General features: G+C 39.8%; 1 protein-coding gene across 1 annotated transcript; it reads left to right on the top strand.

Annotated features, from left to right (window-relative positions):
- Nucleotides 1-3,323: 3,323 nt before the first annotated feature.
- Nucleotides 3,324-10,178, top strand: WNT9B (Wnt family member 9B). Its single transcript, XM_053453820.1, has 4 exons — nt 3,324-3,432; nt 7,780-8,036; nt 8,416-8,681; nt 9,391-10,178. Exons 1-4 carry the CDS (start codon nt 3,356-3,358, stop codon nt 9,847-9,849), a joined length of 1,059 nt encoding a protein of 352 aa, XP_053309795.1. The 5' UTR covers nt 3,324-3,355; the 3' UTR covers nt 9,850-10,178.
- The last annotated feature ends 6,060 nt before the right edge of the window (nt 10,179-16,238 follow it).

The following is a 16,238-nucleotide window of genomic DNA, read 5'->3' as shown; positions in this document are numbered from 1 at the left end:
ACCCCACTTGTTGCCATCACTTATCCCCATATTTAGAATATTGGGTTATGACATCACAGATCTACTCACTCGTTTTCCAAGTGCATGAATCATAGGGGCAAACAAAGTGACTTTCTGCCCTATTTTTAGATATTTGTGTAACTGCGCGGGGCATTTAGAAGAATAATGGGGTTTATTTACCCTGTTTAATGTATAAAGCCGTTTCCTGCTGTTTCTATACACATTATCGGGGCTTTTAGGGCTGTAGAACCCTGCGATACCCTCATACCCTGCAAACATTCTGACCTCCTAGAAAAGAGGGGCATCAGGGGAGGAAAGAGGGGTATAAGGAGAGGAAAGAGGGGCATCTAGGGAGTACACATGAATTTGGAGGACTGACTGAACTAAGCAGAGACACTTGGGAGGTATGCTGTGTATTTTGTATATCTCTGTATGTAACGTTCGGTTTTTGGGTTCAGATTATTTGACGTTACGACGAAACGCTGCATGTTTCCATATATGCTGGGGAGAAAAAAAACCACAAGGTATATTATTAAAAGGGGTGGGGCATAGATGGGAGTGGTTTCTGTTAAGCCCCTCCCATTCACTGCCTATCACAGGCGATCCAGTTTACCGTTTTTTACATTATTGGCATAACTAAAGGATACCCTAAAATATTCCGCGTGTATCGATCGAGGTCATAGATAGCGGCGAATCCCTTAAGATAAATCACCGTCTGCTTAACAATTATGTTATAAAACTTGTAGAAACTATTTCTCTAGCTTCCATATGCTTTAAATTAACCAAAAAGTGATAAATACAATAAAAAAAGAAATCTAGAGTAGTATTACATGTATAGATTAAAAATATATTTTATATATATATTAAAAAATAACATTTTGGGGTCTAAGTTTTTTGTATTTCTTTTACTCGCGTGGCGGGTTTGCCTGCAGTTTATAGCAGTGAGTGTTTATCGTCTGGGTTTTATTAATTACCCCATTGAGGGTACTTTGTAGCTGGTGGCGGCTATACGTTGCCCCCCAGCCATGCCAGGATCACACATACTTCTCCGGCTCGGTGATGCTCTGCTGCCTCTCCCGATGTCTGCGAAAGCAGATTGCTTTGGGAGGATGGTGAAAATAAAGAGCTCCCTTAAGTCCCTCTGAAAAGCCCCCCGCGGGGAGCGTCTCCTGGGAGACCCCAAAGTGCAGGACAACCAGCCAGGGGCTACGCACAGCCACCAGAAACGGGGGGGGGGGCATGATTAGCCCCCTAAACTCACCCAAGCCTGGATGATACAGAAAATTATTGGGCATGGGATTACTAAAGGGAAAGTATGAGATAAACATCAAATGGGGCGCTGACCTCCAGACCTCTGATACAGACAATAAAAAGAAGCACTGACCTGCAGACCTATGACACAGACTTTCAATGGAGCACTGACCTGCAGACCTCTGATACAGACATTAAATAGCACTCTGGCCTGCAGACCTCTGATCCGGACATTAAATGGAGTGATATTCCGCTGATCTCTGATATGGATAGTAAATGATAGTGAAATGATCTGCAGTTGCATCTCTAATGCAGGAGACATGGTCTCCATGCCCCAGGCATCCCAATGTTGCCCTTTGGGGTGTAGATGAGACATTGAGATTTCATTGTATACACTGCCCTCTTGTGGCAACTGTACAAACTTTTATTATTATTATTATTATCTTTTATTTGTATAACAAATACATTTGCCAACAATTTACACGGCGCTTCTTACCACCCATGTATATATATATAAATTAATAAGTGACATCGCTAGATCTAAAATGTGTGTTACTAAAAATATCCTTAACACTAATAGCTCATTCCCATCCACCTCGTGCAAAGGGGAAATATAACTGACGATTAAAGTAATATTTCTATGTGTATTGTATAGGCTGTTTAAGACAAGAAATCTGAATGTTCTATAATATTTTTTGCAGAATGCCACCTTGTCAGAAACATATATGTTGTAGAACCTTAGCGGAATAAGACAAAGGTAATATGGAAGCAGGTAAAAGGGCAATAGTAGTGACTTACTGCCAAATACAGGAATAAGCACACATACATTCTAATATTGATTATTATATGTGTTTTGCAGATATTTTAATGCACATCCATCCCAACAACCACTTGGACACATTAAATCCCACCTGAAGCTGCAGAGTTCCAACTATACAAAGCACAACTGAGCTATGTCTCCCTCTAGTGGCTATCTTTGGGTACTGTTCCCGGGTGCAGCATCAGTCTCTGTAACTATTATACGAAGCACAACTGAGCTATGTCTCCCTCTAGTGGCTATCTTTGGGTACTGTTCCCGGAGGCAGCATCAGTCTCTGTAACCACAATGCGAAGCACAACCGAGCTATGTCTCCCTCTAGCGGCTATCTTTGGGTACTGTTCCCGGAGGCAGCATCAGTCTCTGTAACCACAATGCGAAGCACAACCGAGCTATGTCTCCCTCTAGCGGCTATCTTTGGGTACTGTTCCCGGCGGCAGCATCAGTCTCTGTAACTGTTGTAGTTGTCTTTTGATGTTAAGTACTAACTTAATGGCACCATAGCCAGGGAAGGATGGCAATGGCAGCAGGGAGGGATTGCCCTAATGGGCTGCCCTAATTGAACATTCTGGGCCACTACCAGAGGCCCTTTTTGTTTATTTGGCTTGCAGTTCAACACAAACGTGTACATTTAACCAATGGTTTTATGCAGCATTGACACCATGTCTGGATCTATTCCAAGTCTCAATCATTGGAATCTTTTTTTATGTAGCCACCTTTTGACATCTTTATTTTGTATTCTAACTATATTTCAATATACTGTTTTGATGGGTCCTATGCCCTTTTTATCTCTTGATGACTGCAAGCGGGTGATTTCAGCACCAATGACCAATAACTGGATTAATCAATATATAGAATCATCAGAACATTTACAAACAATTATTGACCATTTTACCCTTTCCACAGGTTTGGGGCACCTCTTTGTAATTTGTTTGTATGCAATGCATGAATCCCCTTGTGACCAAGCCGGTCACAGTGTGTCAGATGACATGTTACATTGCACTGGCATGTTGTGACATGTGTGTAACATTACCAAGTCAGTGAATGGGTTAATTGCTGCCCTCCCATCAATCAACTTCCATCCCTGAGGCTGCTCCAGGTGAAGTCCAAGCAGCCCCCCTTTCCCTGGGTACACCTTTTTAAGGTGACCAATGATTGCAAAGGTGTGTCAGCAGCCAGCCAATCAGCAGCGAGGCGTGTCCAGTCCCTTTAAACCCTGGGAGCGGGAGTGGAAGGGCAGTGATCAGCTGCAGGGAGAGACATGAGGAGCAGAGCCGGGTGTGCACAATGCCAGCCGGCCTCTACCTACCCCTGGCAGCCCTGTGCCTCTACCTCCTGCCACAGCCTGCGGACTCCTACTTTGGGTCAGATATTAAACTTTTTTACCCTATATCACCTCTCCACCTCACTCTTCACACCAGCTTCTGCGCTCTTTACCCCATATATATACATTATTATTTTCCTAATGTTTCTCTTTTTCTTATCCTATGCTTTAACCCTGTCTCAGCCACTTGTTGTCTCCATTTTCTGTCGATTTCTCCATTTTTTCTGTCTTTTACCTGTCTCTTTGTTCCTTTATTCTTTGCATACCTTGTTGTTAAATCTCAGTAATCAGATGATCTGTCTGCTTTGATCACACATTCTCATCAGTTTTCTTTCCTTTCGCTCCTTCCCACCCCCTACATTCACGATAGAGTAGATTTAATTAACTTCAACATGTTTTTTTCCCCTTTCTACTAGTTTTTATCTATTTTTCCATAATTTGGGGTAGAATTATTATTTATTTACTTAAAAAAACCTTTATTTCAGGTTATGTAATCCACCTCAGTATCTTCAATAATTTTGTCTCTCTTCCCTGTTCCCTTGTCTTCCAAACTCATCTTTTTCTCCATCCCCCCTTTTTCATTCATTTTTTCCTTTCACACCATCCTCTCATTCCTGTACTTCATACTCCATAGCCTGTCATGATAAATACATTTTCAGATTGTGATCAAAAGATATTCAATTAAGAGATTATCTCTGTGAGATTAGGCACCCCATCCTTTCATCTGTATCACATGGCACACACCAGGATTAATAATCAGAATTATACAACATACAGAAATAGTTATTCCTCCTCAAAAAAAAAAAAGATGGCACTATGGCTTTATAGCATGGACAAAAATTCATCAATTGCAGAACATTTTAAATTTCTATAAATTCATTAAAATAATAAACGCATACATAAAAATAAAACATTTAGATTAATAACAAATAGGTAAATATATAAAAAATATTATATTAAATATATATATATAACACTGCATGTGGATATTATTTGCAGACACAGTAATGTATTTTTGGCTTTCATCAATATTTTAAATGTTAATATTTTTATATAGTCTATGTGCGGCATTAAGCATGTTAATACATTATTTATATATATATATTGTCTCTCAATGACACTTAAAATATATATTTTTAATATTGTATTATAATCTATGTGTTGCATTTATAATTTTTTTAACATATTTTCTCTTATTAATCCTTAAAAATACATCATTATTTTTTTAATATAATCAAAATATTGCAATTAGCGCCTTTATTAGTTTTTTTTGAAGTTGTTAATATTGTCCTTTATATAAAATGTGTTGTTGACACAAACGCAGTCTTAGAATAAAATGTACGTCACTTGTTAAAATTATTAGTATATATATAAAAAAATCAGCACTCTGAAGTTAATACCTAGCTGATAATAAAGGTGATTTCTATAATTCCCAGGGAATTAATGTATATAGAGACTGTAAACCTATATAGATTACTTTGGTTTTAATGCATTGTGTGGCTTTTTTTTAATGGGGTAAAATATATCTCTGGTAAGGAGGGTAAAATAATTAAAAACTTTGCAGTGAAAGGCACGTAATCCAGTTTAATCCGGTTGGCTCTGTATCACCGGGATAAATTACATATTCCTAAAGACAAACTGGGATTTTTCTCTTATAAATGGTAATCCAAGCAGATAATGTTGCAGATAATTGTAAAGATAGTTTTTGGGGAGAATAATAATATTAATAATAATAATAGTAATAGTAATAATAATAATAATAATAATAATATATTTTTATAATATATACAAAATACTACTACTACTACTAATAATATAATTGTATAATATATATACAAGATATTACTACTACTAATAATAATAATAATATATTTTCAAAATATATGCAAAATACTAATACTACTACTAATAATAATATATTTGTATAATATATATATACAAGATATTACTACTACTACTAATAAAAATAATATTTTTGGGGTCTGCTTGGTATACTGAATGTGTTTTCCTTTACAATATTTTTAATTAAAAAATAAAATTGATGGTCCTGGTAACGTCATTGAAGTGGTTTATCCATCTAGAAAAGACAATGTTATTTTTTTATGAATACTTTTTTTCACACTAATTTCCTCTTCCTGTTTTCACGTTTACTGATCTCTACCTTTTTCCCATTTCTTTCAACTCGTTGGAGGTCGTTCAGCCTTTTGGGCCTCTAAGGGTTAATACACCCCCCTCCCCATTTCTAGTGTTTTCTCTCTTTTCCTGTGTCCTGTCGGTCTATCCTCCCCTGTCGCCCTTTCTAAGAATTGTTATTTTGCAGACTATGGTTTTTGATATGTCCGGCTTGGGGGAGAGAAGAGACGGGATAAAAAACATTTCAATATATAAAGGGATTTAACAAAGTACAGGAGGGAATTTTATTTCAAAAGAGGAGAAATGTTGGAACAAGAGGCCATAATCTAAAACTAGAGGATCAGCAGGAGGTGGTAGATAAGTGGAACAGCCTCCCAGCAGACGTGGTAGAGGGTAATACAGTGAGGGGATTTAAACATGCATGGGATAGACATACGGCTCCTGAATCTAAGACGAGACCAACGACTGACTGAGGTTTTAAACAGCAGGAAAAAAGGGCAGACTAGACGTAAAATTGTATGTTTCTATGGTTAAAATCTGGACCTTTATTAAACCTGCAATTTTTGAAATAAAACCTGTATATAGAATGTTATTATCTGAAAAAAATATTTATTCCTCCCCATGTAGGTACTAGTAGTCCCTTGGTTAAAGTTGATCATACTTTTGAATTACCAGATGTAAAATCCCCAAAATCAGATTTATATATTATATAATAATAATAATAATTATTATAATTATTATTTATTATTACTATTATTATTAATCATTGTTAATGTCCAGCTCTTATATGTGTTAGTGGTTATATAATGATTGTAATGTTGGTGGGATTAAAAAATAGTTAAAAAAAAAAATGAAGTCCTCCTCTTATTCAATATTTTTTTAATAAAAGCAAAATGTTTTTATAGTTTTTAAACTATATATATGTTCTCTGTATATTTTTGATTAAAATATGAATACACATGATAAAAAGTTAAGGAAACATTCAAGCCTTACAGATTTTTAAAATTGAGGAAAAAAATTCCCCTTACACTTTTTTGTGATTTATCTAAAAATATGATGTTTTTAATTTTTTTTGAGCTTTGATCAAAATGCCTTATTCTTTATGGGGTATTTTTTATATTTGTCCAGCATCTATAAACCCGAATTTCCATGTGTAAGCTGTCACATTCAAATATTTTTTGTTCTTTCTTGTGATTTCGCGGGTTCTATCTCCCTCGAGTCCCGACTTTATACTCTATTCTTTCCAGATGTACTGTTAATGTATATTTATTGCTTAATTCATTTATGGGGGTTTACTGTAAATCACATCGTACATTTAGTGTCATTTAGAGCGATTTGCTAAGAGGTGAAAGGTTGGCAGTTAAGCTTCCTTTTCAAAAAACATTTTTTTTTCCCTTGAATTTCTGCCCGAAAATTAAAATTTTTAGTTAACTCACCCCTCTTACAAACCTACTGCCCTTCTCATATTTTTTTGTCACTTTTTTTCAAATTTTTAAAGGCGAGGAAGGATGATAGTGGATTTTAAAATATTGGATTATGAAATATCACATATAAAATCTACATTTATTTGCTGCTCAATAATAAAACTTTATATGATTTATTCATAATAAAAAAGGAAAATTTTAATTTAAAAAATGTTTTAATTTTGTTAATTTAATGTGTTTTTATTTTTTATATTTTTTATACATTTTTTTGTTGTTTGTGTTGTGGGCCATGGTCTCAAGCCCTCTTGTATATATCAATTTCAAATATCAATAGAAAATAATAAGTCTGAGTATATTGGTAATACTGGGTTTTTGGAAAATCTAAAATTCTTTCAGATTTTTAGGGTTCTTTTTTTTTTTTTAAATTCATGTCTCAGCTGTCACCTACATGTCTCTAACCCACGTGTTTTAATAGTTAAAGAAGGTTTACGTTTATGCACAGAAATAAATATTTTGTAACTCTTAGAACACTGCTAATAATTTTTATTAATTTGTACTTAAAAAAAAAAAATTCGTAATGATGTCATAACACAGAATGTGGATTGAGGTCTATTCCCCTATCCTAGATTAGTATAGAGAACACCGGTAGCCGATCACCACCACCTAGCACGGAATGTATTGTGAGACAATAGAGCAAATTTTCTCCTTCCTGGAATTTTGGTGGCTTCTTTATTCCTGTTATATAAAGTATGAAGCCTCTGGAGACTTTGCGACCAGTTTTTATAAGGGATCTAACCATAACACTCCATGCCCTCTCTGTATTTCCACAGTCTGACCAGCAAGGAGTCTCTCTCCCATTATACGTCCCCATCGCCTGTGACTGCCGGTGGTCACATCAGACCCCATCTCAAACAGTGTGACCTGCTGCCTCTCACCCGACGGCAGAGGAGGCTTTGCCGCAAGGAGCCCGGGCTGGCCGAATCTCTTAAGGAGGCCGTTCGTTTGGGGATTGTGGAGTGCCAATACCAGTTGCGGAGCGAACGTTGGAACTGCAGTCTGCAAGGACGCGGGAGCCTTCTGAAAAAAGGTGAGATCTCCAAACAGCAGGACAATTGAACAGTTTATGGCCGTGAGGACCCATTGGTCATCTTTACGTTAAAATTCCAATTGTCCATTTTGATAACAGGCTTTAGAACCAAACATCGTTACATTTCCGTCCATATAACTAAATCCGTCCCAAATATACTTAAAATATATCAAGATCTTCATAAACATATGAATCGCATTATCACACATTAGGCTTCTAAATGGAATGATGCTGAATATGGTAACCATTTTTAGGAGGCTCTACAACTGGGGAGACTGAGTTTTTAAACATGTTGACTCCAGATGAGCATTGCATGCGGATGATAGCAGTCATAGACTCCATTATCCTCAATATACATCTACGTCTGTTCCTCCCGCAGGCTTTAAAGAGACCTCGTTTCTATACGCAATGTCGGCGGCCGCGTTGACGCATTCTTTGGCCAAGGCTTGCAGTGCTGGACGCATGGAGCGTTGCACTTGTGATGATTCTCCCGGCCTGGAGAGCCAGAGGGCCTGGCAGTGGGGGGTTTGCGGAGACAACCTAAGACACAGTACTCGGTTCCTCCAGAACTTCCTGGGCCAGAGGAAAGGAGGCAGGGACACCAGAGCCAAGGTGGATCTGCATAACACCAACGCTGGCATCAAGGTAAGAGGCACCTGAAAATGACAAAGGAGGCTGTGCCGCGTGGAGATTGTTTCGTGAATGACGATGATGATGATGTGGAATCGAGGTGGTGTCCTTGGATAGGTTGGGTTTAATTGGGTTTAAAGAGGGTGGATATGTGAAGTGACTCAACCTTGGTAGGGTCTAGAAAACATTCTCCTCATTCCTTGTCACGTGAAGCCTTCAAATAAAAATAAAAAACGCATTTAATTAATTTAATATAAATTTAAATATTTTAAAATAATTTTTTTAAAAAGGTTGGGAAAATGGAAACTATGGTCATTTTTTACACATATCTGACACGTGAGAACAAATATTTTGTCTCTTTTTAAAAAAGAAAAAAGAAGACATTACACTAAAATCTTTTATCAAAAACGACTTATTTAGAATTAAATTTTCGAGGTTGTTTCCTTTTTTGGGGGAAAAAATTAAAATTAAAGAATATATTTTTCTATGATTCACCTTAACCTATTATTATCAGTAATATTGATAAATTATAATATTCCCATTAACCTTTATAATGTTTCTGCTACGTGGCGCTGCGTATGCGGTCCAAAAGGTTAATGAGTTTCTCATTGGCTGCGAGGTTCTCTGCTTCAGAACATTGAAAGTTAGACAAAATGTTTTTTTTTGGAAAAAAAAAATCAATTCAGCTGTAGTAACATCAATGTGTTTATTATTTTATTACCAGGCGGTAAAGAGTGGATTGAAGACAACCTGTAAATGTCACGGAGTGTCTGGCTCTTGTGCTGTCCGTACTTGTTGGAAACAGCTCTCCCCGTTCCACGACACAGGAGCGCTGCTCAAGGCCAAGTATGAGACTGCGGTCAAGGTTCTAGGAGCCACCAACGAGGCAGTGGGGGGCCACGAGTCTTTGGGACACTCGTTTGCTGGCCGCTCGCCCCGTTCCAGCGATTTGGTTTACCTGGAGGAATCCCCGAGCTTCTGTCGGCCCAGTCGCTTTTCTCCTGGCACGGCCGGGAGGGTGTGCTCACGGGAGACCACGTGCGACAGCGTGTGCTGCGGGCGAGGGTACAACACGCAAACCCGGATGGTCACCTTTTCCTGCCACTGTCAGGTGCATTGGTGCTGCCACGTGGAGTGCCAAAAGTGCGTCCAGCAACAAGACACGTACACCTGCAAGCAGTGAATCAAAGCGGAGGAACCGAGGCGCATGGAGGACGTCTCTGCAATGGGTGGGTGAGGGGGACTGTATGAGGGACTCTACCAGTTGGTGGTACATACAAGTTGACTGTTCTAAATGAAACATGTCATGTACCAGGATATTAAGGCACTTACCCTTCTGAGCTTTGACTGCCTGATCTACCATAAAACCACGTTTTAATGATTCCCCTCGAGACAAAAATATCTCTCCCTGCTTTGCTATTCTGTGGAGCAGCCTCATCCATCCAAACCAAGAAAGGACTTGGCTCAAGACCACAAATAAAACACATGGCTCCGTCCGCGGAAGCCGCCGTCTCACCGTATTCTTAGAAGAGCAAACGCTTATAAACTATCACAGCCTCTGCTTCACAAGGTATAAGTCGGGCAACCATCCAAAACTGGTGCAAGGGGTCTTATTCCAAAGCCCCCAATACAATAAGAACAATACTTTATAAAACAGGCAACAAAAAATCCCTAACAAGGCATTTTGTTATAGTTCACCAAAACGCGGCTGTTGGCTGTTTTCTTCTCGTCCTTGGGGAAAAATCCACAGGAAAAACGGCGTGAAGAACGAACTCCATAAGATTGTTGGTCGATTCGTCTCCACGTTACCGATGCCACCCACAGATCCACAAACACTCTTTATTTAAATGTTTAATAGATAATTCTTAATATTTATGCCAGGCGTATTCATGTTCTTCACTTTATCACCACCGCCGAGAGTCCTCTGCATGACCTCACCACTAACTCAAACATTTATATAGAAGCTTCATGTTTACTTAGCTAGATGTCGGCTAGCGCTAGGCAGACAATACGGCTAAAAGTCCACCCTGCATATCACGCGCTTACCAGTTACCGGCATGAGTTATTCTGGAAGGGACAATAACCCGAGCGGAAAGCCTTGTTGTAGACCGGGTGTCAAAGGAATATCGGTCATGGAAAGACCACCAACGGGTCGTTTTCCACCACCATCTAATATTATGGGTTAGTTGCTTTTGGTGAAATAGAGGAATTCCCTTAAAAAACTCATGTTCTGGGGATACGGCTAACTTTGTCTCGGTACTTTAGTATGTCTTACCGGTACTCAGCTTCCTCTAGAGCTGTGAGAGCGACCATTTTTTTGTCCGCCCCGGTATAAATACACATCTAATTTTCATTCATTGGGGCGAAAAAAGTCCAACCGGTTGCTCATATTCCATCTTTGTATCTCATTTGGAGAAGAGGATGTGGGGAGATAACCGCCATGTGCCCAAAATGCCCAAAGCATAATTAAACGAAGGGTTACATCTATAAATAAAATACATTAAACCCCCCTCTTGAAAATAGATAAAGAAAATGCTTTATGTTCTGTTGAATTTATTTAAACATTTTTTTTTTTATATATAATACACTTTGAACGAGGATAAAATCCCGTCGTTTGTAAATAACCGAGCTCCGGATATCCGTTACAACAGAGAAACGACAAAAAAAAAAAAAAGCAGGTCCTAATTTGCCACGCCGGGCAATGAATTATTAATAAAACAATTTATTATGACTTAACGTCTCTCGAGGCCACGAGTTGCTCAGAGGATTGAACAAAAAATGGTGTAATTGGGTTTTCTTTTTTTAACCTTTTTTCCCTTATATTTTCTACCTCACGTGTACAGCATTTAAGAAAGATTAACGTTAAGGATATTTAAGTTATTTAAAGTCGCAGTGGGATAGATGCTGTGTCAAGACGCTCGTTGCCTGCTATGTGCTTTAGAGAGCTGTATATAATAATCTGTTCCACAGGATATATTTATAATTGTTGCCACTCTGTATATAGGAATTACTGCACTTATAACCTGTTTATAAATGGCTCAGCAATAAAAAAATACATTTTTTAAAATATATATTTTGCAGAGGTTTTTTCCCCCCCATATATCGATATAGGGGGTTGTCCGTAAGGTAATGGACGAAGGGCAAAGTTCCATTATGGAAGGAATGATTGGTGCTTTTCTCCCCGCTATATCACAGCTGGAATCCCTGCTTGAATACAGGTGACTTCATTCCTAGTATAAGTTATGGTTTCCATAAGGACCGTTATTAGTACTGTCACGGAGCTGGATAGTCCGACCGACTACCTCCGCTGACTTGCGCTCCCTTAGCCTGGGACACGCTCTTTCCCCGGTTTCCCAGTCACTCGCCGAGACTCAGTGTAGGGTATAAACCAAAACGCAGACGGATTTATTTCTCACACACAGGGCTGGATATATCCAGCGAGACACACATTAACATAAAACAAGATATTGGGGTACAAACCTCCCCCTTAATCTTCCTCCCAGAGACAACAGGGGCAGTAACGGGATTAACAATAAAATGGGGTCTCGACCTCCACTATCTATTTCCGGACCCGAATCAGTTCCAAGGTTTGGCCGGGGTAAATGTCTGTAGTGGTGGAACTGGGGGGAAGGGGGGGACAACATAGTATTGCACCATGGGGATGGAGGGTTCCGTCACAAGTACCATTTGGTCACCACCATTAGGGAGTCAGTACAATGAAATCCACGTCATGGTCTATTGGGTTAATGTTTAAAGAGTCTCGGGTTTAGCTGATCTAAAAGGTTCCAAACATATCAACCAACATCACAATATCACCAAAGTGTTAATGCAGACATCACAGGAGATAAGGGAGGCAAAGGTAGATCATACGTTCTTGGCCAAGTGGACCTCTTAGGCGATCAACCTTCAGGACTTCTTCACCATACTCTCTGGGTGCAACTACTTAGGGTATTTTGCTTTATAAATAGCTCCTGTTTTAGCAGATCACTGGGCTTAGTCCTCCCCTAAACTGATCTTTTCCCCAATGCGGAAATTTCCTGAAAAGGAATATTTTGTTACATTTACAACATAACTTCCAACGAGTTGTATGCACAATGGGTGACCCAAAGTCGCAATATTAATAAGGTAGGGCCAGTGAAAGGATAAGACTCCAATCTCTGACTCTCCTCAGCCTCTCGTCCTTGGTTGCCTCTCTCATGTGCCTCCTTCACCCGTTCCCGTGATGCACCCACCTGTAAAAACAATGGAATGGAACCGTACATTGACTGTATGTTCTGCTGATTGTTCTTTATTTCCTCAGATCTGTTAAATTAACAGAAGTAGGAGGAGGTTGACGACATATTGCGGCTGTTGAAGGCCAAGCACTATGAAGTAGACCTTCATAGATCAGGGATGCCTGGCCTTCAACGCCCGCTTCTGAAAGTTTAAATGTAAACAAAGGTGCTGATGGTGACCTTGCATATTTACTTAATAGATGTAGAGATAAATCGTATGGTGTCCTCCGCCATCAGCAGGGTCTTAGAGAGCGTATGTGTTGGAAACCGGCAACAAACAGTTTGCCACTGATCTCAGGTTCCTTGAGTAAAATAGTCCACACATACATCATTACTTTACTGAGAGGGTGGTAGAAAAATGGAACAGCCTCTCAGCAGAAGTGGTAGAGGGTAATACAGTGAGGGGAGTTAAACATGCGTGGGATAGACATACGGCTCCTGAATCTAAGACGAGACCAACGACTGATTAAAGTCGGAGTCTTTACAGCAGGAGAAACGGGCGACTAGATGGGGCCGGATGGGGCCAATCTGCTGGCAAATTCTATGTTTCTTTTAATCGTCCCCTGGTCTTAAAGAGCCAGGGCCAATTTAAATCCCTATATCCAGCACTACCAAAATCTACAGATTGTTTTATAAATGCATTTAAAGATGGCGACTGTCCCTCTTTAATCATGGAGACAGCTGATCGGAACACATACCGTATCAGACACGAGGAGGGTTAGTCCTCTGGTTACTACGTCGGGCATGAGATCCCACTCTCTCTTTAGGCAGCTGCGGCTCAATAATATATTATTCACCGTCTCTCTCTGGTCTATTTCCTGAAACATTTTATGTCTCAACAATGAATTATTTGAGTCAAAATAACTAGTTTGAGAACCAGCCAAAATATCGTCCATACTTTCCTTCCCTGACATTGTCTGCCGTCTGCGATAACAGCTGCGTTAACTCGCTGTCTGCCGGGTGTTTACGTAGCTTTGCGTTAGAAGTTCTTTGGAACCCTAAAACGTTCTAAAAAATGAGATCCTTTTATTGTTAAGATGCGGCAGCCGTTACACGAATCCATCGCTACGTGCTTTTGGGATGGCTTCATGGCTCTAACCTCGGTTTCCAAATATATTGACACCTGAATGATTCGGATCAGTGGGGGTTTCAGCAGAATAACACCAGGAGGACAAATCCATTTCCCGTTACGGACAACCTGGCAAAGGTCGCAGTTGGCTTCAGACTCACAGGATGTCCTCAACATGCATCAGACCAAGGTGCTCTTGGGACATCAATGAAAAAGCAGAGGCCATAACAATGAGAAATGACCCAAACCGAATTGACCCGGTACCCTTTTTGCTCAGATGAATCTAGGATCAGTCAATGTTTTATTTCACCTTTTAAAGTCTGTCTCCTATATAAATGGCCAAGTTTAGGTTTCAATTTTATTTAGATCATGTTAGGTCCATCAAGTTCAACCCAAGTAACCACATCTCTTGATCTACCCAACAGATCTTTGTATTTTCCTTGAATATACTTGGATGGAGTAACCATATCCCTACTTAGATATCTTTTCTTACAATTAAACAAACCCAACCGGTAAAGTCTGTCTTCGCAGCCGAGATCTTCCATTACTTTAGTTTTGTTGCCTGTCTCAGAGCTTTTCAAGTTCCTTGATGTCTTTTTTTTTTTGTGGGCAAACAACAGCTATAATTGTGGATGAAATGTAGCAATATGCTAATTTAGGAGCCGTCCATACGTACCCTGACGGAGATTGTGATTTACTCTGATATATATATATTATATATGGTCCTCTAGGTGTTTTCTGAATAGGTAGAAATAAGAAACGTTCACAAGTTGAACATTTTTAACCACGAAGCCGTCGGCACGCTGGTCGTGGATACCTGAGCTATTTCCCTTCCGTTGTTCTGGAATGGAAAGCACTGGAAGCGTTCCGTAAGCGTTATGTGGTTTAATAAGTAGCCCAAACAGGACAAGTGAAAGCCTTTTATCGTGCTTTGTCCCATGCTATCTCCCCTTCGTTATCGCAATTTAAAAATTCAATTTCCTGCCTGGACAAACCCAACGCACCTGCTGCCGGGGACTAGAAAGAGCTGAGGGGCAGTCGTTAAGGGTCAAATAATTACTTGCATGTGTATCAGTGTCACGCATGGTTTTCAGCTACAGTGTATGTACTTATTAGTTAGTATGATTTTATGCATGGGAATAGGAACATACCATACACCCCGAGTGTCCCTGGTTAGGAGAGGCAGTCCCTATTTGGGTCCCAAATACCTGATGCCCCTCTTTTCTAGAAGCTCAGAATAGCTACCTAAAAAGTGATGATGAACCCCTTGGCTGAGCATGCCTTCACGTTCCCTAAAATACATCTTTGACTTTGGTAGATACGACATGCGTCTACATGTGTGTGTACGTGAACCTGTACATGTGTCTATCCTGGGGCATGAAACGTAGGCGCGTGAGTGAATGAGAGAGGAGGTAGAAATATAGACAGAAAAGAAGATGCGTGGAGAGAAAAGAGAGGGTACGAAGAAATAGAGATTGGGAAACAAGGATAATGGTTTTCTCCATTTTAATGAGTTTAGTGAACATGACCCCGGGGCACTTGCTATCCATGGCTCGCCATCTGCTAATGAAATACAAGTCTCATCATCCAGAACAAGCATAGAGATGTTTAGCAACGGATGGTCAGAAATCATAGACGCTGTAATTTATCTTTGTTAGATTCATGGATAAGGCTCTGTATAGGACCGGGTCTTTTGGCTGGGCTTCCATCATCGAATGATGTCACGTCAACCCAATGGTTTCGCTGGTTAGTGGAGGAACAAATGAATAGCTGTTAAATTAGAGAAAGTGGAAGATCATAGGAATTGTCGTTCATAAAGGGTTGGATAGCCAAGAGCGTTTGCCCAGGTCCTACCCTACAGAGGGTCAACAACAAAAGGGATAGAGGAAGAAACATTGGACGATCGAGAAAGGCAGGTGGTTTGGCCGAAGAGAAGAAATGGGCAGAGGGTAAAGGTTGGGGGACAAAGATCAAACATTATGTCCTGTTCATTTCCTCCTTTCTGCTTTTTTAGGGCACAAGGCAGAATTCCTACTGTGGTCTGACCCATTAACCCTTTCACATGCCTGGTGGTGTTCCCACCGTCAGAGATGAGGGGCGAATCAGTGTCCATCCGTTTGGATTCACGTGCTGGACGAGTCATTCCTTTCTCTGGGAAAGGAATGCACTGCGGAAAATTCCAAGAGCCTCATCAAAATTCCTCCCGGATTATTAATGTCCCGGCGCAGG

Source organism: Spea bombifrons, chromosome 13 (genome assembly GCF_027358695.1).
Source record: "Spea bombifrons isolate aSpeBom1 chromosome 13, aSpeBom1.2.pri, whole genome shotgun sequence".
NCBI lineage: Eukaryota > Metazoa > Chordata > Amphibia > Anura > Pelobatidae > Spea > Spea bombifrons.
This window is presented reverse-complemented; position numbering and strand designations above follow the sequence as displayed.

Bases quoted from the DNA above. Each gene is read 5' to 3' on its own strand.
- WNT9B (XM_053453820.1), top strand. From the start codon at position 3,356: ATGCCAGCCGGCCTCTACCTACCCCTGGCAGCCCTGTGCCTCTACCTC. The intron at 3,433-7,779 runs GTCAGATATTAA...GTATTTCCACAG, and splicing joins CCTGCGGACTCCTACTTTGG to TCTGACCAGCAAGGAGTCTC. The intron at 8,037-8,415 runs GTGAGATCTCCA...TTCCTCCCGCAG, and splicing joins CGGGAGCCTTCTGAAAAAAG to GCTTTAAAGAGACCTCGTTT.